The following is a 21,437-nucleotide window of genomic DNA, read 5'->3' on the forward strand; positions in this document are numbered from 1 at the left end:
TGAAGTGACACATATAAGGTAAGATAATTTTCTTCAAATTAATTTTTTCATTCCTTTTTTTGATTTGTCGCAAGATAATGAGAAGAGAATAAAATTATAAAAATACTTCAGTGTGATTCAACCTCTGTTCTAAACATTTATGAAATATCAAATTCTTTTCGATCCGTAGCACGATATATAATCGATGGAATGACTTCTTCATGCTGCACCTTCGAGGCTAGAAGTCAAACAGGCGCCTCGAAAGATCATTTGGATCACATTGATCCGGATTAATGTCTTCTCACGGTGAAGTTAAACGAGCATGTATAGGTTTGTCAATTTTTTTTTTTTTTTTTACAATATAATAATTGCTTTACGGTGGTGTAATGTTGATTACTCAACGCAACATCTTTATAAAGTATACATAATTGCTTCCCGATATATCTTTGTAATTAGTTTTTTGTATTACAGATTTCCGTATTCCGATGAAAGATTAGATTTCTCATGGTAATTATCATTGCTGCTACGAAGAAGAAGCTCTATTAAAATTAATAATGACAGATGTAACATAGAAAATGATATCTTTCTTCTTATTCTTGTATTTAGAAATTATGCTCTAGAAGATTATTATCTATAAAAAATGAATTTTGTGACGAAGAAAGTAATCTGAAAATATGTTGCTAAAAATTATAAATATTTATAAGCCAAGATATTTCAGATTAAAGCTGGATAATAAAAGCTTAGAAATTTCACAAAACTAGAATGGGCTCAAAAAACTGAAACATTGTTATTTGGAACATTATGAATCAAGATTTATATTAAAGCAAAGGATTAAACAATGGCAAGAAGTTAACAAATTGATGATACCGATTTATGAAAGAAAGAAAGTGGTGCAAGATTCACCTTATCCAGATCGATCATGACAAGGTTCTAAGGCAAGGTGAGGCAAGGTAAGGCGAAACAAGGCAACATGCATCATTGGTCCCCTCTTTCTGTTCTGCTTCGGTCCCAACACGCGTTCAGGTATCATCTTATTAGACCCACGCTATATAAACCCAACCTGCCAGCATGCCGGCCAGTTACGTACTGACTTTATTCACAGTCGTGCCGGAGTGCATTGATATCGTACAATAACGAAACACGTGCCTCATCGTATTTGTGAATTCGTAAGGGTTGCTCGAGAAATGTTAAATATATAGTTGATCATGAAGACCTCGGTGATATTTCATCGTTCGACCATCACTCGGTGACGGTGCTTTATTAACCCTGATACTGGGATCAGAGATATATATATATATTTTTATAAAGTGACGTTTTGTGAAGGAGATTATTCGTTATGGATGCTTTCTGTGATTCAGGATTGTAATTTTTCTGATTGGTGATTGAAAGAAAAATTTTCGTTTATGGATAACTGTTAATTCATAAACGTTTTGTACGAGTTAATTGTTTCTTGGTGTAGTGAACTAGAATCTGCAGAATTTAAGAAGAAATATCTTCTTGAAAGTATTAGCTTTTTAGAATAATTCTAATTATAATATTTGAAAATAGAATCTTGCAAGATGATACTTGAACTATCAAAGAAATTTGCTGATTAATAGATATATATTTTTTTTTATAATCCTCTATAATACCATCATTTAAAAATACATTTCATAATGCACTTCATAAAATTAGTCAGTATGTTACTTACTAATTTTAATTTCTTTCTGCAGATAATGTCATAATGTAATATATGCATTTCTAAGTATCAAGTTTTATTTTCTAAAAAAAAAAAAAAAAGAAATATCACAGTTATATAGAGATTTTAAAAGAATTGGATAACATTTAAATTTTCAATTTTTTTTAGAAATATTTTCTAATACTGATACAAATTTAATAATTAATTCTAATTAATTTTAACTATGATTCAACTCAGACGAATAAAATAATTAGTCTCTATATTCAAGTGAAATAAACTGAAGAATGTGCAGACAAACGAATATGTTCCTTTCATCAGTATCGCGGGAAAACTTAAAGGGGACTTGCAATCGTGTAGTTCGCGATTCTCAGGAGGGAGTGGTGCGCATGCATGAAACGAATATGAAAAATCGTAGAAAAGTTAGGGTGTGGTTAACCATGAAATGTCGTCGAGGTCTTTCAACCCTTTACAAAGCGCATATTTCTATGGAAATAAAATAATATATATTTCCATTGTAAATGAATAGTTTTGGAAACTATAATTTCTCTTTACCCTTTTAGTACTTGAGAGGCACAATGTTCAGGCTTGGTATTTTTTTGTTTTTATCTGGTATTCTGTAATCAGTTAACGAGTCCTTGAAAGTTAAAATTAAGAGAAAATATTGATTTCTATTTTACATTTTTGAAAGAAATTTGTTCAGACATAAATTTTCAAAAATTAGAACATAATTAAATTCTCATATATTGTAAACAAATATCAGATTACAAAAAATATATAATATATACAGTTGAATTAAAATTAAAAAATATTTAAAATATTAAATATTTTAAATTATTGAAGTATTAAATGCATTATAAAAATATATGCATTATAAAGAAAATATTTGTTTGTTCAATAAAAACTATTAGAACAATCTTATTCAGATTTCTAGAATTCTAGAAATCTTAGATATTTATATGTTAATTTATATTTGAGAAATTGTGAAATGATTGCACAACTTTGAAAATATTTTTCATTTGAAATTCAAAGATTAAATGTTGCCTTTATTCGTCATATTAGATTATTAATTTGAATTCTGATTCTTTATCCTTTTTAAGTCTCTACAAGTCGATTACATGAAATAAAAACCATGGAATAATGAAAAAGAATAATGAAAAATTAATTAAGATCTATGATGCTTTTATAAAGGGTTGATTTTATATGTCTTTTCACAGTGCTCTTTTAAAAAAAGCGATACGTGAGTGAAATTCTGATCCTTTGGCTTTCTTCACAATATGTTTTATCTTCAGGTGAGTGATTAAAAAATTCAATTTTTTAAGATTTTATAATTTTTCAACAATTAATTATCTTATCAATTAATCCTCTTATTTTTTTCAATAGAATATATAGTCAAGAAAAATCTATTTGTTTGGATCCATTTGAAAGCCAGAAATACTTTCAGACAATCACTCTCAATGCATTTCATCCATTTCTAGAAAAAATATCAATAATTCTCAAAAGTTTTATTTTCAATTATATATTTATATCCTTAGATGTGATTTCTCTTATTTAAATTAATGCACAATTGCTAACATTTAATTCAAAAAGAGTCAGGTATTTAATATAGTTAATAGTCTAGCCAGTGTGGTCTGTCTAATTATTATAATTAATCGCAACCTCTCTACCATTTCTGCACCCACGATGCATAAATCTCAATTCTCGTGCGATGGAGAGAAAGAGAGAGGTGTCAACAAATTATCTTGGGTATCCGTATGGTCTTGCAGACTTTGCGATTAATCAAGAGAGATGAATCACGCAATGCAATTGATTTATCGATTTGTAATCCCTCTGAAGACTATTAGAAATGGTTAACGAGAGTGAGAAAAAAGAATTGTAATCAAATTCGTTATCCGTGAAATGATATGAATAACATATGAAATATTGCTTATGTGAAATTTGTAGTTAGTTATTCGCTTAAGATACTTATTCGTTTGGAATTTTTGATCTTTTAAAATATTTAAAGTAAATTTTGTGTTTTAATGTATTTCTACAATCTTTATATAATAAGATTGTAAATATTTAATATATGAAGTTTTTATGATTTATGAGTAATAAATGAATTTTTATTGTTTATATTTCTTTCAATTATACACTATTATTTTCTTTTTCATAGTTTCATTAAATCGACTTCCAGCTATGTTTTGTGCAATTTACATGGTAATTATGATCCCTCTTCCAAGATTTAAAAAGAACTTGCATCATTTTGGCTGTGACAATGAATGTTAAACAATAACTGGTGAAACAATGGTGTAAGCTAGCTTTTCCTTTAGTTGGTAAATTTAAATAAGCGACGAGGCCGGTAAGAGAAGATTGTTTAATATTCTTCGCGAGATTGTGAATCATTTTGCAATATTTCAAGCATTTCCTAGTTTCTTCTTTTGATTTATTCTTCTTGATTGACTTTTAAACGAAGGTTTGTGATTCATTTCCTACTTTCTAGATATTTTTTTTATTATATCATAATATTATATCATAATATTATATCTATTTCATAAAAATTTCTAAAAATTTATTACTATCATATGAAGAATAAAGATGTATATAGGAAAAAAATTAGAAAAATTAAAAAATTTAATTCTCTTTTCTTATATTTTTTCACTTCAAATTTATTCAATTCAAATTCTCTTTCTTTTATTTCTTTAATATTTTAAATATTAGAAATTAATTTTTTATAAATTGACCTTTAAATGTAATAATATAATAATGTCAGATCAAATGTTTATGATCTCCAAATTCCCCACAACACAAAAATGAATTTTTTAAACTAAAATCTTAAAGTATTCCACGCTGCATTTCTTCGACTGATTGATATTTCCATGGAGTAATATTGCACGTGGTTAGTGTACAGTGAAACGCTGATACACGTAATAGAGAAATAAATGAGTGGTTAATTGCTTTCCTGATAGAATCTTTTCCTTCTGGTATGTCGTTATAAGACATTTCATCGAAGATTATAATCGTTACATCAGATAGATCAATTGATGATGTCAATGAAATCACACGGCGAGAAATGTAGAGAAATGTAAATGAATATCCTGGAATTTTTTTTTTTTTTTAATTTTTAAAAACTTAGTATAATATGAAAGAATAACTTTGAATAATAATTAAAAATATAGGTGACACAGTTTGCCTAAGATGAATGAAGTGAATTGAAATATTCACTTTGTGATAAAATAACGCTCGTACATATTAATTATGTAATTAGCAACTGAAATGAGTCGAAGAGAATAGCTTCGCACGCATTCGTTACACGAAGCAAAGGGACGAAGTAGAAATGAGGCGGAAGATGTGCAATTAAATTGTTGCACAACCACTGCGAGTAAGCGACACATACGCACAATGAAATATTCTTCGAGCAATTACACCTCGTTTCAAGCACTCCTCTTTATTCTTTTATTTTTCTAATTGCCTCTCATTCTAATGATTTACTTTTACTTTTCTAATAATTAATCCTCACTATCCTTTCTAACTATTCTAGAACAAGGATGTTTGAAATATTACGTATTGAAAAAAATATATTAAAACTTTTTTCTTATGTCATATCATATTCATGATATGTCAAAATCATATATTGTTTAAATTAATGATAAGTATATTATATGGTGAAATGTGTTATTGGATTTGAAAAAGTTTAACAATTACTATCAATTATAACATGTGTTCTAAGATACTGTGTTTATGCAATTCTTTAGCCTCTAATTAAGGAAAGAGATGCTCGTGAATGTTGCATTACACACTTGTTGACTACTTAAACACAAATCCAGCTATATATCAATTTGCAACACGCTAATAGTTCATTATATTCGCATCATGAATTGTGTTTCATATGATGTGAACTGACACGTTGTTTTATATAGAACAGGAAATGCGATCCCAATAATGATTTTTCCGTAATTCACTGTGATTGCATAAATGGAAGTAAGTGGCTCAAGTAGGAGGATATCTATTTTTCAATAAACAAAGATGATGTTCATAAAGGATTGACTAATTAAATATTTATTCATCCATGCTCTAATCAATTTCTTCTTCTGTTCTTATAATAGTTTTCTTTTTTATGTTCTTTTTTTGCAAAACAAATGTCCTGTTTTCTATTGTTCCACTTTCTTTATACTTTATTGTAAGATTTTTTTCTATGATTTCTTGTTAAGAAATATTTTTTTACAAAAATTGTACATCAATTGATATTTTTTGTTACAGATAGCAATAATTTGCATGGCAATAGTCCATATAATATGCGATCTACCACCTGGGACAAGACGTAATACATATCTGCCTCCTGAACCAACTAAGGGTTACAATTATGGCACGCCTTCGATACCATTTCCAAAACCAACAACTCGACCACCATTTACTACACCACCCAGCCATACATATCCTAAACCAACCACAAAATTTCCGACGAGGCCTTCCAACGAAGGTTATCCACCTCCTACTAAACCTACTGTGGAATTTCCTGACATAACCAGACCTACTGGAACTACTATACCAAATAATGGTGTAAGTAATGACGAAAGAGATCATTTTACAAAATTGTGATAGAAATGAATAATTGGCAATATATTAAATATATATATATTAAGAAATACTCTCTTCACTTTCTTTATTTATCTAATATTTACTCCCTTACAGTTATTTTAATAATTAAAGCTTAAAATTTCATGAAATTATTCTCACCATTTTATTTTGTCCTTAATTGAGCTATTCTTATTACATAATTTTTATAATTTAATTCCAGCACGATCACCATCACCACGAGCCAGGCATGCCATTTGACTTCAACTACGCGGTGAAGGAAGACGCCTTTGGAAACGATTATTCGCATAACGCGATAAGCGATGGTGACATCGTCCGCGGGGAGTACAGAGTTCAGCTTCCTGATGGAAGATTGCAGATTGTCCGCTATACTGCCGATTGGAAGCATGGGTTTAGCGCGCAGGTTTCCTACGACGGAAATCCACGTTTTGACGTCTCTCGACCGCCCGGCAATTTTGCAGGCTATTAAGTTATTAATGTCCAGTTTATGGTTGCGAACCATGTTAAAATGTTTGTCTTGCGGTTTTTATTGTTGGTTTCCACGCCTTTGTGTTGCCTCCATTGGGCGTTTGGATCGTTCGTTTTCAGCATATCGAGTCAATCGTTTAAAAAGAAATTATTAGATATTTTAATTGTTTTTATCTTTTTTAAAAAAAAAAGTTAAGTGCTAATATTTTTTAATAAAGAAAAAACTTTTTTTAGAAAGAAAAAACCAAATCTAAAAACCAATCGAGAGATGTATTTATATTTTGTATTTATATTTATTATTATGAATTTGATTTTTTATTACGTATTTTGATTAAATAGGTTTATCTCGATTAACTCAATTTGTTGAATATACGATAGCTGATTGTGAGATTATTATTCTTTATCTTGTCCTTTTCTTTAATGTCGTCAAATAATGGTTCTAGAAAAAGTGGCATCATTTGAATATGCAGATTTTTTTCTTAAAAGAATTTTCAAAATTTTTATAATTTTAATTTTATTGATAATTTTATTAATTAATTAATTTTAAAAGTCTTAGATTAAAAATTTTAAATTGCTGAAATGGAGAATAATTGTGTAAAGTATGATACTTTTTTTTAAGGTATCTACAATTTTATATTAAATATTATATAAAATATTTTATAATAAAATATGAATGAAAAATATTATTTTTGCGACCAAAAATGGTTCAATACCAACTGGTACTTATTCGATATTCTTAGCCATTGCAAAATCTAGATCTAAGTAAAAAAAGACCTTAGGCCAGAGTATATTTTATATTCTCCAATTATAGATGTGTTCATTGAACATGGATACACATATAGGAGAAAAAAAATAAAAAAGTTTCATAAAGTCAAGGTGTACTTCTTTTTGAAACATGAAGTAGCTAAGGACTAACTTGTAGTAATAATAATTTGTTTTAAGGATGCTGATGAAATAATACTAACCCTCTGCTATCACGTATGGCTACTTTGTTTGTAAAGATTTTATAAATTGTATGATAATTTACAAAGTAAAAAATATGAATGATGTTATATAAAATTATTTGAACATATTTCGTATCATTAATTGATAGGAAGGATGAAAGCGATGTATAGAAATTTAAAGATTTTTATAAATACCAAATGATTTGATAATAAAAATGTATATGCTTTTTAATATATTTATGTATTTCTGATTATTTTTATATAAATATATTATATATTATATATTTTTCTTGTAAAAAAATTTATAATTATATCTTGTTATTTTAATTAAATACATTTTTTATATATATATTCTATAATATATAAATTAAAATGATAGATTAATTATAAAGAATAATTTGTTGCGGTAGTTTGTTACCATGGTTAAATTGATCGTTGCGCATGTACATTCATGATTCTTTGTAGAATAAGTACAAAGTAGTAAATATCTTTTACAATCTCAACAATTTAACGTCTTGTATCAAAACTTTAATAAATTTATTTATTTAGAAAAATATAAAGTTAAATAATTATAAATAATAAAATTATAAAATTATTTAAAGTTTGATCAGGATAGATTGTTAATAAAGGAAAAATGAAACAAAAAATAAAAGTGTATAAAAATAATTTCTGAGCAAATTTAATTTTCATTTAAATAGTTGTAAAGAAAAAAAGATTAAAGTTTTGTTCAAAATGACTTTACCATTGTCAAGAATAGATTATGCAACTGTGGGTGTCACATCCAGAGGAACCACCAAAATCTTTCCTGCAACAGAACATAGACATACACAAAAATTTGCTGTTGCTGATCATGATGGTATACTTTATGTTTATGGTAAATTACAATTTTTTTATATTCAAGATAATTTTAAGCATAAATTTGATTTTATAAATATTTGTTTATTTTTTTTACTTTTTTACAATTTTCAATTAAATTGAAATTACATCAATTTTCAATAAGGTATGAAAAAAGGAGAATTACAACTATCGTTTAAATCTTTGCCAGGACTAAAGATTAATAAATTAGTCCTTGGTGGTAGTGGATATGATAAAATTTATATTGCACAAGAAAACACTGTAAAGGGATACACTAAAAAAGGAAAATTATTCTTAGAGTTTGATACAAATCTTATAGACCCTATTTCAGCATTGTAAGTAAATTTTCCGATATAATTCGAAAATAATTATTAATATTAAATAATAAATACCAAAACTAAAAATTTTTTATTTATTTTTTCAAATAAAATTATTAGAAATTTTTTTATAGATATGTACTTGGTCCAGACTTAGCAGCATGTGCAAGAGATCTCTATCACAGATACCATGATTGTAAAGATGCTGATTCTTATTTAGCCGGTGAAACCTTGTACGATGTTGTACTTTTATCTGCTGAAGGCTCTATTATTTTTGCTATATTGGCTTGTGGAGATTGTGCTGTAAAAAATATTAAATTAACATTTATAAAATTAAAAATTTTAATTTTCAAATTAAATTTTAATAAATTTGATTCTTTTCAGATAAGAGTTCTTCATGGTACCAAGACTCCAGCAATTCTTAGATTACCAAATATACCTACAGTACTATCCATATACAGGTTTCAAATTTTTCAATTTTTTATTAATTTTATTATTTTGTTTAGTTTCCAAATGTTCTTTTAGTAATTTTGTAGAGAAGGCGGTGTTGAATCTAAAGAACGAGTTCTGGTTGGAACTATGGATGGAAAAGTTGGTTTACTGATTCTTCAGGGTAACAAAACATTGAGGATCACTTGGCTTTTAAACATGAATGGATCAGAAGTTACTTCTTTAGATACTTATGAATTACAAGATGGTCTAGATATACTTATTGGCAGACAGGATGGTACTGTTGAAGTGTATACCTTTCCAGAAGAGGATACTTTACCTTTACTTCGTTATCGTTATGTAAGAGCATTATATTTAAATATTTGGAGCTTCGATTTAATTTTTTAAACTTTTTAATATTATTTCCACGATTAAAATTTTTTTTAAAAAATTTATTTATAGAATGCCAGTGAAAGTATCAGTTCAGTGGCAGGAGGAATAATTGGAGCAGCAGGATATCCTGAAGTGTTGGTTACTACATATTCAGGACGGATATTTGGCTTGACTACTAAACCACCAGGACTTCTGGAAGCCGATCAAAATGACGGTTTGACGAAATTAAGATTAGAAATACAACAATTACAAGAAAAGCTTAATGAAGAGAAAGAAGCAGCTACTTTCTCAACAGATCCTTTAGCACCATTGATTCTGTCTGTAAATCATAGGTATAAAATTAGAATTAAATAAATTCATATAGTCATAGTAGTGTCATGTACTATACGATATAATAAAATTTTAAAATATAAATTATAATCTAATTCTTACAGAATGGTCTTGAACAGAGAAGATGTATCATATTCCCTTTCTATAGAACTCGATACACCGATTGATAATATTTTAATACAATCAGATACTCCAATCGAGTTATTGGATGTGGAAAATAATAGTGCAGTAGTTAGTTTGTCGATGTGTAATCCTAGAGAAGGAAATTTCGTTCTTGCTACCTATCGTTGCCAAGTGAGTATAAATTAAAACGTATCTAATATTCAAGCATTACAATACATTATAAACATAATAATACAGATTATTTTTCCCATAGGTAAATACTAATCATCTTGAAATGAGGCTACGTACTATCGAAGGACAGCCTGGTACTTTACAGATTTATGTCACTTCTCAAGTATGTCACAAATCATATTTTTTGAAATATGAGATGATATGTAAAATGTAATTAATTCTTTTTGTAGGTACAACCAAAATGTTGTCGCAAAATATCGATACCTATATCCGCTCTTTCTCTTCACGTAAGACAGCATGAAATGGAAGACACAAAATCTCATAATGAAGGACCATTTAATGAATTAAAATTAATTGGAAATTTTACTGTTGCAGAGGTAAAATTAATTATGTTCGACTGTAAGTGAAAAATATCCCGTACTTTTTTTTATTTAATATTTTTTATAATATATATTTCAGATGCATGCTTGGCTTTCTTTTGTTTTACCCGATGTTCCTGAAAGACCTCATTTAGAAGAAGGTGAAGCTACATTGATATATATTTCAGCTTTCATTGGGACATTACTTAAATGCAAATACAAGTAAGTTTTATACTACATGAATATTGAACTTTATGCACTAATATCTTTCTAATTCTTAGGAAAGGAAGTGCAGTTTTTCTTGGAGAAAATATATCAAGCATTATAATTCTTAGAGATATATTAACTAGGGAGGCAACGAAGAGAAAAATTAAATTAGACGTCTTTTGTGGTATATTTACATATATGTTATAATGTCATTTCTATTTCTCTATTAAATTATTTTTATTTAATATTTTAATAATTTTATTTAATATTTTTTTATAGATGTTACTGAGAGTAGCATATCCAGAGTATTAGAATTAATTCTTCCACAATTGAATGCTGCATACGATTTAGTAACAAATGTGAAAATTTTAAATATACTCGAGGAATTGGAATTAAAAGAAAATTCGAAAGAAAATCTTTGCACGGAATATCAGGAATTGATACAAAAGGAGACAGAGATTAGGTTCCGATTGGCGAAAGATAATGAAATTTTGGAGAGATTACATGCAGTGATCACGGATCTCTATGTCGATTGGGAGAGAGCTAAACGTTCTCGTAGGTATGTATTAATAAATATATGTATTAATATTAACAATTTCAATTAACAAAATTTTGTACTTTTATCTTTCGAAGAATATAATATTCCTCATTTTTTTCAACATTTTTGTTCAAAATATTTTTATTTAATGGAATAGATTCAACAAAACATTTTTTTATTTAATAGAATCAATCTAATCAGTTAGAATATCAATTTATTATTATTAGTACTTTTTTTTTTTTGTTTAATTATGTGATGTCTTATAAATTACAGCAAAATTTCTATAAAAACAAAATGTACAGTACATACAACAATGACAAAATGAATTAACATAAAATTTTGTTTAAGTTTTCTGGTTGACAATAAAATTGAAAAACAGATTAGGTGTATTAAAAATTAAATTTGAATTTTGTTGTTAAAAGTAAAAAATTTTAAATAAATTGCACTACTTTCTGTATACATTTTATGCGTTTCAGAATCAGTAGCAAAGACGCTGCGGATAAACTTAGCGCAGCTCTCAAATCCAGAGAATTGATTCAACTTTTACAAGTTTTTACTGATACAAGTAATACGGTGCCCGCACCATCTTCGATATCTTCGATAATCTAAAGACTGAGCTACGAACATCTTATTTCTTTTGCTTCGTGGAAAATGCAATAAAAATGGACCACAGTATTTCTATAAATGTCTTCACGTAAAAAATATATTTTTTCAACGACGATTCGCGATATAAATGACTAACTTATCTAGATTTTAAAAATGTACATGTACAATATTATCTTGATTATCATTAATTATATAATACAATATATACGTGTTTTATATTTAACCGTGTACGTGTATATGTGCATGCATTTATCCATATGTATATATATATATATATATATGTATATATATATATATATATATATATACATATACACCTTTAACTAATTAAATTGATATAATCTTTTTTAGAAATTTGCCCCTATATAGTTATACTTTTCCGAGTTCTCTGCTGAAAAACAGTCTTAAGAATAATATTTTAAACGTTACATTTGTAACATTCCCTTAAAAAGTAATTTGCAGAAATACTGGAAAGTATGTTTATGCACATTGCATAGGCAGTGCGTTGTCATATATAGCACTTTCAATTCAGTCATTCAGGACAAAAATCTTGAATTCCACAAACGCCATTTTTGTGCGAAAGATTTTTTATCCTTTTATTACGAAACCAACGTTCCATTTTATTTCCAACAAATATTACATGAAGAAATACTGCCTGTAAAAATAAAAATATAATAAAAGTAAATATTTTTTATAGTACTTTTTTGGTACACTATAATAATTTGAAACAATATTCAGACAAGAAATTAAAAAAATTGAATTAAAAATAAAAATAAAATAATTACTTATATAATTCAAATACTATAGTATTGTTGCAACTTGGATACAATAAAGTAAACTGAAGTAGATAAACTTACATGTTATCGGTTGTACGAACGACTGCTTCTAACGGATCTCTGTCAGAGTTTGTATCTGGAGCCGTAGTCACTGTATATTCTAAAGTTTGTCCTCCTGCATGTGGGAGGATACTTTCAGGATTATCATCTGGAGGTACAATTTCTACAACCCCCGTTGGTTCTACTTCGAGTTTTAGATCACGAACCAGATCTTGAATGGTCTTCGCTTGCGAACCTTTATCTTCTTCAATATTTTTTCCTGTTATGACTCTATTCATGGGTCTCTCAGTCCTTCCTCTAGAGTGAGTATGCATGTGCCTTTTCATGTCACTTCTCACTCTGAACGGTTTTCCACACACCGCACACTGATGTGGTTTCTCTCCCGTATGTATACGACGATGGTTTTGTAAGTAACTGCTTGCCCTGAACGTTTTGTTGCAATATTCGCAACGGTAATTCTTTTCGCCGGTATGAATTCTTCTATGAACAATCAGCGAGTATTTCCGCGCGAAATCTTTGCCACAATATTCACATTGATACTGTTTCTGTTCTGAATGGATACTGGTCGAATGATATTTTAGATCTCCCCATTGTCGGAAATGTCTACCGCATTCCTCACATTTGTACGGTTTGTCCCCACTATGAAGTCGTTTATGAACCTAAATTTTGGACAATTGAACTATGTAATTTTAAAAATATATTAAAAACAAAAATTGGATCAAAAATCTTTTACCTTTAACGCACTAGCAGCAAAGAAACTTTTTCCACAAACTTCACACTGATGCGGTCGTTCACCACTATGAGATCGCATATGATACACTAAGCTATTTTTATGATGAAATGACCGATCACATTGGGGACATGATAATTCGTCATCTGTGAAAATGAATTAATTTTATTGAAATACAATTAATAAAAGAAATCTTTGAATATGCTTACTTGTCTTCCTAGTTTTCAGAATTTTTTTTTTCTTTGTTGTTTGTGGAATGTCAGTCTTATCTTTATCATGAATGCCTTGATCATTAACAGTTGATGGTTTTACATGGTCCCTGTGTACATGACTTGTAACATCAGTAATTGTCCATAATGGTGAATCATTGTTCAATGGTGATTCTGTTTCATCATCTATATGAGCACCTGTCTCTTCCACTGAAAATAAATAAAATAATATTGGTTAATATTTGTGTATGACATAGGAACAAAGTGATGAAAAATAGATAAAAACCTGTTTTGAATATAAGTATACTCTCAAATTATTGATCATAAATTACAAGTTCTAATATATATATATAATATTATATATAATATATATAATATTTCAAATTTGACTAGTTCTCTCATATTTTTTCTTATTTTTATGTTAATATAATGATTATTATACTTACCAACACCTCTAATGCCTTCCATAAGATCTTCAGGCTCGCTGAATTCTTCAATTACTGTATTTTCGAGATTCTGAACAGATTCCGTCACAGATATCGTGATATTCGTATTAGTTGCTTGTGCTATTCTTGTTTCTTGTTTTACAGGCTCATAATGTACTTTTAAATGCTCAAAAAATTTTAATTGACTACTAAATCTGGAACTACATAGTTCACATTTGAACACATGAGTCTGCATATCACCGGAAGAATCTGCATTCATACCATCCGCATTTATTCTATTGCTATCTTTTCTTGTTGAACTTCTTTTGGTCTGTTGTTTTAATTTACGAGGAATCCTTTTTTTGTGGGGTAAAGATCTTTTCGGTCCGGAACTAGGTGCCGCATCTTCGCTACTTTCAGCTGACATATCAACATCACATTCACTTTTTACGTTTATATATTCCTGTTTTACATTATGCGTTATTCGTTTAAATGTTGGTTGCAACGTTGGATACACGGGAGGAGCATTTGGTTCTGGGACAGTTTGAATAGAATATGTGTTTACAGGTGTTAAAGTCTCTAAATGAGAAACATCTGGTAAAGTTGGATCTTCATGTTGGGCTTGACTATGAAGCTGTTGTTGTTTCTGCTGTTGCTGTAATTGAACAGCAACTAAAGCTGCTGCTAGTCTTCGATCTTCCTATTGCAAAAATACAAATCAGGTTTTAATATATGATTATTATTATATTGCTAAGTTATAATAAATAAATTACCTCTGTTAGTTCATGTTGTAACAAATCTTCTGCTTCATAATATTGAGTTGCTGTTCCATAATCTGTACCAACACCAGCATTAATCATATCAACTACCATTCCTTCAGAAATTAATTCTCCATTAAGAGTTAAAAGAGGAACACTTTTGCTTAAAGATTCTCCATCAGCCCTTTGAATAGTAATGTATTGTGCCCCTTCCATTCCCTCTAGCAGCACTGCTTGTGCTTCTTCCGTTGTGACTTCCATGTTTATCTATTTTAACTGCTGATGGAATGAAAAAATTTCTTCCAGAATTATTTCTTTGCCATCTGTAAAAGCTAGCTTTTAGTGACTGTAAAAAAAAAGATAAATTTTTAAGTAATAATATGAATAGTAATAATAATAGTAATAATATATAAATAAATTATTTCTTTAATAAAAAATTATTTCTAATAATATGTAGGATATAAATAATTTTTATAGAAATAATATATTTACAAAGGATCAACAAAATAAATAAATAAATTCTGTCATAAAACAGTTTCATTAAAAAAAAATATATAATAATATCGAATTAATATAATTAAATAAATTTTAATACATCTATTGATCTATCTGAAAAATGTAAATCGAGCAAATTTAAATTTCGCGCGCTTATGCATTACAGAAATGACAGCGGAATCAAGGTCACTACACCCGGAGCTCTCGGAAAATTTTACTCAGATTTTGATTTGCGTTTTAACCGAAAAATTAGCCTTCTTTAACTTCTCTGTACCAACCTTCACAAGTCTGCGCAGATTTTTCGTCTCCTTCTTGGAAAACTTGACCGACATAAACAAAGCAAAATATTGAAACACTGTAGGACAAAATGTGACAACAGTGCTTGGGTCTTGACGCCATTAGAACGGATGTACCCTTCCCCAGCTGCCTACACGAATCTTTCACCAATACCAATATTATCTACCAAAAAACACTAACAATTTTTCTTATTCTAATGTATCTTACCTGATAATTTCAATTTATCATTCTCATCAGTAATCATTTTTTTTATTATATTTATATGAATGCAATAAAGGAATTTTATATAATTGTTTTGGCTTTATAACCTAAAATCAAATAAATAGATTGATTTTTTTCAAATCTAAATATCATCTGTCAGAAATTCTTTACTTCCGGAGATTGAGTTTAATTGCCATTCAACAAATAAAACTCAAAAAAAGTCGAAATTACATCAATCGTTACACGCACTCGATCACTATAAAAAAAGTGTATTGTTTTGAATATAATTTCATTTTATAATCAACATAGTATAAATTGAATAATAATTTAATAATTAATCATTGAAATCATGAGAATATCGTGCTCTTTTGAAGGAATCTTTGTATTCATGAAAATAATCCATCTCGATTTACAAAATATGTTTTTTTTAACAATTTCACAGATCGAGAATTGCTCTTAGTGCACTTATAAGATTCTAATCAATGTAAAAAAATTGAAATTGATATATACGCGATTTCTGAATCGCATAATATAAAGCGAGAGGGTTAAAAGGTAGTTTCCCTCCTTCCTACTGTCATCATCAGCTGACTTGTCGGTTTATCGTTGATTCATCGTGTCTAATAAGGTTGTTATTACTTTATTATCATTGTGCTACGCCATTTGCCATGTTTATACGATCATAGTGATTGTTTAATAGATTATCATAAAATTATAATCATGTAAAATAGTGAAATCTCTTGATTTTTTTTTAATTTTCGATATAAATGTCAAATTTTTAAGTGCTTAAATAATACGTTAACTTATTCTCCCTGTCAAAGATCATTAGTTAGGTTTATCATAACCTAATTTACGTTGTGATATGAACCGAGAAAATAATGTTGTACTATGTAAAATTATTTGTTGTTTGTGGTTTTCCAGAGGTTCCTGTGAACTGACTGGACAAATTATGTGACATTCTCTTGAATTTCTGAAAAGTGATGGCTTCTATTTGTCGCCGCTGGAGACTATGGATTTTACCAGTTCTAACTTGTCTCTATGCACTTCTTATCATAATTTTAGTACCAATTTTATTGGCAAACTCCATTAAAAATGGTTTTAAAAAGCAAGATCAAGGAGCACTTGTGGGTGGTGCCTTTGTGCTGCTTGCTTTACCCATTGCTTTCTATGAAATTGTGCAACACATGATATATTATACACAGCCTAGACTGCAAAAATATATTATAAGGTATGATATATCACTTATCTTTAAAATTATTGTTGATTTTTAATATTAGTTGATTTTTTATTATTTTATAGTATTTGTATTTTTAAATTTATCAATTTAAATAAATAAAATTGTTATAAACAATAATAAAATGATTCATTAAAATCTATTTGCAGCAAGTAAAAATATTAAAAAGATATTGAAAAATATTAAAAAAATATTCTGGAATTCACTATTTTTGAGAAAAAACTTAACTGCATCATAATTTTCTGATGATATTTATAGATATATAGTCTTTACTAATCTACTATATCATATTATACATGTCAAAACAAATTATATATGATTTCTTTGTGAAATATAGAATACTATATTTATTAAAATATGTAATATGTAATATTAAATATGTAATAGATACTGTTTAATATATAACATTTTTTAAATTTTATTTTTGAATATTAAATAAAATATTCAAAATTTTGTTTATAAATATTTGTTTATTGTTAATTTTAATTAATTATTAATTTTTATTTTTATTTATTTAAATTTTTTGCACTCATACAAATATATGTATATTTGTATGATAATTATTATTGTATTATATATACATACTAATATTTATATATAAAAATATTTTTTCAATTTCCATTTTTTTTATAAATTTTTAAAATCAAAGAATTATTGATTGTAATTATTGATTGACTTTCGACACACTAAAGGTCAAGAAATATTGATATAAGCAGAGACAGCATTTACTTCTTCTTCAAACTATAAATTTTTAATTTCAAAAAATTGCTAAAAAATTAACTAAATCTTATATTGGAATTACTTCCTAATGTTAAAATAATATCGAATTATATTCAATATTCAATATTATATATTATATATTATATATTATATATTGAATTATATTCAATATATAATGAATATTTTGAATATTTTAATTATATTCAATATATAATATTGAATATAATGAATAATATTTAATACATATACTATTTATATTAAATTTATTCGATAGCGAATGAACTTTCCATTGAAAAAAAAAAATTATAATTACATATTTAATTACAATACTACACAGTTTAAATCAATCAAAGAAATATGATACGATTATAGCACAACGATAAAACGAATCAAAGTTCATATATCCATTTAAGAATTTTTAATTTTAATATGTATTAAATATTTTATAAAGGTTTTATTGTATTTTATTGAATAGTTTATTAAAAACTAAATTTTTTTTCCAATTAATTTATATCATTTCTTTTAGATATCCTTATATATTCTTGTATATTTTATATTCTCTTTATATTAATACTTTTTATATTCTCAAAAATAATATGAATAATTTTTAAGTATTATCAATCAATCAAATGATCAACCAAATCTTTTTTCTTTCTCAGTTTAAATAATTGTCTATTATTTCATGCTTTTTATATTGATTATTTTATATTTTATATGATATCGATCTAATCGTCATATACCGGATATTTTAGAATTATATAACTTTTTTAAAATCAATTAATTTTGTTTTTTATTTCAGAATATTATGGATGGTACCAATTTATGCAGTGAATGCTGTAGGTATACATCTCCATTCTTATCTAAATTGTCTATTAAGGTACTTCACTTGTTTTAAATTGAAATACTTTCGAAATTTATGCAGTGGCTTGGACTGGTTTATCCAGAAGGCAGTATATATGTTGACAGTTTGAGGGAGTGTTATGAGGCATATGTAATATACAATTTTATGATGTATTTATTGGCCTACTTGGATGCTGATCGTCAGCTAGAACATAGACTTGAAATCTCTCCTCAAGTTCATCACATGTTCCCTCTGTGCTGTTTACCTGATTGGGAAATGGGCAGGGAATTTGTACATATGTGCAAGCACGGAATATTGCAATACACTGCAGTTAGACCTATAACAACTTTGATATCTTTGTACGTATCGTATACATCGTAAGATATCTTACAATGAACAATACACCTTAGTTGGAAATATTAAATTAAAAAAGAGCGAAATTCTTTTTTCTTAAAAATTAAAAGTTTTGTTTTAGAAGAGATCAAGATTGAAAAATCTTTAAATTCGTGTACATTCAATCTATAGATAACAATTTCAATTTCTATTTTTTCGAAAACATTTAAATAAAAGAATTTTATTTTACTTTTTAATTTATTTTTACTTATGAAATAACTTTCTGTTCAATTATATACTACTCATTCTGGGATATCTTATATAAAAGATTTAAAACTCAAATAGTAATTAATTAAACTTAAAATTATACAACAAATATTCGTTCTTGCATTATATAAGAAATAAAAATATTTTTACGTAAAAAATAAATATTTACGTAAAAAAAAATATATATATATATATTCTAATATGCATGTATTCAATTTTAAATATCTAACAGAGTTAATTTTATATATTCAAAATATGTATAATTGCAGCTATAAAGTTGTTCATAGTCATTTTTTTTTCTTTTTAGTATTTGTGAATTAAACGGAGTATATGGTGAAGGTGAATTTAGAACAGATGTAGCTTTCCCATATATGATTGCTTTAAATAATTTATCGCAATTCGTTGCCATGTATTGTTTGGTGCTATTTTATCGTGCCAATGCGGAAGCTTTAAAACCAATGAAACCAATCGGGAAATTTTTGTGTATCAAAGCAGTCGTTTTCTTCTCTTTCTTGTAAGTTTCATTATTTAAAGATATTATATAATTTTATTATAATATATATAAAATATAATAAATAAAATAAAATATATTTTAAATAAATTTAAAAAAAAAATACATAATTTGATTTTCAGTCAAGGTGTAATTATTGCATTACTGGTATATTTCAATGTGATATCAAGTATTTTTAATACAAACGATATAAAGGACATTAGAAATATATCGTCGAAGTTGCAGGATTTTTTAATTTGTATTGAAATGTTCATGGCCGCGGTGGCTCACCATTACAGCTTTTCATACAAACCTTTTGTAAATTTAGCACAGGGTCAAGCATGGTGGGATGCATTCAGGTAAATCAAATATTTTACCACTTCTCTTCCATATTCTTTATAATCTTTAATAACTTTATTCTTTCATTATTTCAAGTGATTACAATTATTTGTTGCTAAAAAGTTAAATTAATTTATAAAAATTCTTATATTTTCAGAAATAAAAATTTATTATTTTTTGATTGTATTTATAAAAAAAATATACTTTACATGTTCAGGGCTATGTGGGATGTTTCCGACGTTCACAATGATATAAAAGAACACTTGGGAGTAGTAGGATCCTCGTTAAGTCGTAGAATACGTGGTCGAAGCGCTTATCAACAGGCCTGGGGAAGTGCAACGGAACGTACTTCCCTACTTCCAGAAGCTTCGGTGACCACAGCTAGAAGTGCACCTGCATGTTCTTTTTCTGGTTATAATACAGCAGAGATAGAACAAAATGATGGCACTATTGACCTAATCCCAGATGTGCAGGATACAAGTAACGCGGTGAAAACATAATCAATTTTTTTTTTTACAGAAAAGAATCAAGGGCACACTTTAAGATTGCTCCGTACTGTTAGTATTATATTTAACCCTGTTATATGGATTGTTTTCTATTAAATAGTATTTTTTTTTATCTAATTTTTTAAGCTTAAGAAAAATATAAAATAATCATTAATGTATACATATGTATTATTTCTTGCTTCAATTTTATGTGCTGAGCTTTCTTAAAGTATTCAAAAATTTCTTCTTTAATTGAAGTGAAAGAAGATTGGAATATAAAAATTGCAAAATCGTAATAGAGTTTAGAAAAAAAGAAAAAAAAAGAAAAGGATCTAGTTTTACAAATGAGCATTTTCCTCTTTTACTGTACAAATTTCTCATTGTTCTGATTATTGGACAATATGCTCATTTTTTCTCAGATATAACAAGTCAATGTCGTAATATTAAAAGATTTGATACATGATGTTGCAATGCAAGAGACGAAAATATGCTTTATTTTGTCTATTTACGAAAACGCTTTTTCCTCTTTGTTTTGCAGCCAATTGCGCGTTACCAATGATGTATTACCAAATAATTGTACATATATATATATATATACATATATATATACATACATATAATGTTTATACATAGAACAATATATCGGTACAGTCCTTATTTATAAACGTGTTACGCTATTTATTGCTGGTTTATCGACCCCAATAAGTGTATCACGGAGTTAGGCATTATTCGATTTTAACTCTGCAATATAAATGCTATTCTATAATGTATTTTAATCATAAAAATAAGTATAGAGTTGAGTTGTAATTTT

At 27.3% G+C, this 21,437-nt stretch overlaps 4 protein-coding genes across 10 annotated transcripts; 3 read left to right on the forward strand and 1 right to left on the reverse strand.

Moving 5' to 3' along the window:
- Window positions 1–816: 816 nt before the first annotated feature.
- On the forward strand, window positions 817–7,877 carry LOC100867407 (uncharacterized). Of its 4 annotated transcripts, none has more exons than XM_086906164.1 (4): window positions 817–929; window positions 2,872–2,946; window positions 5,894–6,193; window positions 6,432–7,877. In XM_086906164.1, the coding sequence occupies exons 2-4, from the start codon at window positions 2,932–2,934 to the stop codon at window positions 6,696–6,698; spliced, it is 582 nt and encodes a 193-aa protein (XP_086762290.1). In that variant the 5' UTR covers window positions 817–929; window positions 2,872–2,931; the 3' UTR covers window positions 6,699–7,877. The 4 variants fall into 4 exon arrangements, with proteins under 4 accessions (XP_086762290.1, XP_086762291.1, XP_086762288.1 ...); XM_086906162.1 differs by lacking the exon at window positions 817–929 and adding an exon at window positions 1,008–1,145; XM_086906163.1 differs by lacking the exon at window positions 817–929 and adding an exon at window positions 2,218–2,245.
- A 496-nt stretch (window positions 7,878–8,373) lies between these two features.
- Window positions 8,374–12,174, forward strand: LOC100863061 (BBSome complex member BBS7). The gene is made up of 13 exons (XM_003694201.4): window positions 8,374–8,515; window positions 8,642–8,831; window positions 8,948–9,116; window positions 9,198–9,274; window positions 9,350–9,602; window positions 9,705–9,967; window positions 10,070–10,259; window positions 10,342–10,422; window positions 10,490–10,636; window positions 10,719–10,840; window positions 10,900–11,009; window positions 11,105–11,384; window positions 11,840–12,174. The coding sequence occupies exons 1-13, from the start codon at window positions 8,374–8,376 to the stop codon at window positions 11,970–11,972; spliced, it is 2,157 nt and encodes a 718-aa protein (XP_003694249.2). The 3' UTR covers window positions 11,973–12,174.
- A 285-nt stretch (window positions 12,175–12,459) lies between these two features.
- LOC100862944 (uncharacterized) lies at window positions 12,460–15,836 on the reverse strand. Of its 2 annotated transcripts, none has more exons than XM_003694200.3 (7): window positions 15,701–15,836; window positions 14,943–15,273; window positions 14,191–14,869; window positions 13,745–13,954; window positions 13,539–13,681; window positions 12,827–13,464; window positions 12,460–12,624 (listed from the first exon to the last, which is right to left on the reverse strand). In XM_003694200.3, the coding sequence occupies exons 2-7, from the start codon at window positions 15,186–15,188 to the stop codon at window positions 12,606–12,608; spliced, it is 1,935 nt and encodes a 644-aa protein (XP_003694248.2). In that variant the 5' UTR covers window positions 15,189–15,273; window positions 15,701–15,836; the 3' UTR covers window positions 12,460–12,605. The 2 variants fall into 2 exon arrangements, with proteins under 2 accessions (XP_003694248.2, XP_031772647.2); XM_031916787.2 differs by having other exon boundaries at window positions 14,943–15,250; window positions 15,701–15,821.
- Window positions 15,837–15,942: 106 nt separating this feature from the next.
- LOC100872968 (transmembrane protein 184C) lies at window positions 15,943–21,291 on the forward strand. 3 transcript variants are annotated; one of them, XM_003694199.4, is made up of 7 exons: window positions 15,943–16,545; window positions 16,839–17,145; window positions 18,671–18,707; window positions 18,794–19,071; window positions 19,620–19,826; window positions 19,946–20,161; window positions 20,359–21,291. In XM_003694199.4, the coding sequence occupies exons 2-7, from the start codon at window positions 16,898–16,900 to the stop codon at window positions 20,639–20,641; spliced, it is 1,269 nt and encodes a 422-aa protein (XP_003694247.1). In that variant the 5' UTR covers window positions 15,943–16,545; window positions 16,839–16,897; the 3' UTR covers window positions 20,642–21,291. The 3 variants fall into 3 exon arrangements, with proteins under 3 accessions (XP_003694247.1, XP_012342597.1, XP_086762287.1); XM_012487143.3 differs by lacking the exon at window positions 15,943–16,545 and adding an exon at window positions 16,549–16,639; XM_086906161.1 differs by lacking the exon at window positions 15,943–16,545 and having other exon boundaries at window positions 16,549–17,145.
- Window positions 21,292–21,437: the final 146 nt, after the last annotated feature.

The sequence above is a fragment of the Apis florea genome, unplaced genomic scaffold (genome assembly GCF_048593485.1).
Source record: "Apis florea isolate Af1SG1 unplaced genomic scaffold, ASM4859348v1 contig_2492_pilon, whole genome shotgun sequence".
Classification (NCBI taxonomy): Eukaryota; Metazoa; Arthropoda; class Insecta; order Hymenoptera; family Apidae; genus Apis; species Apis florea.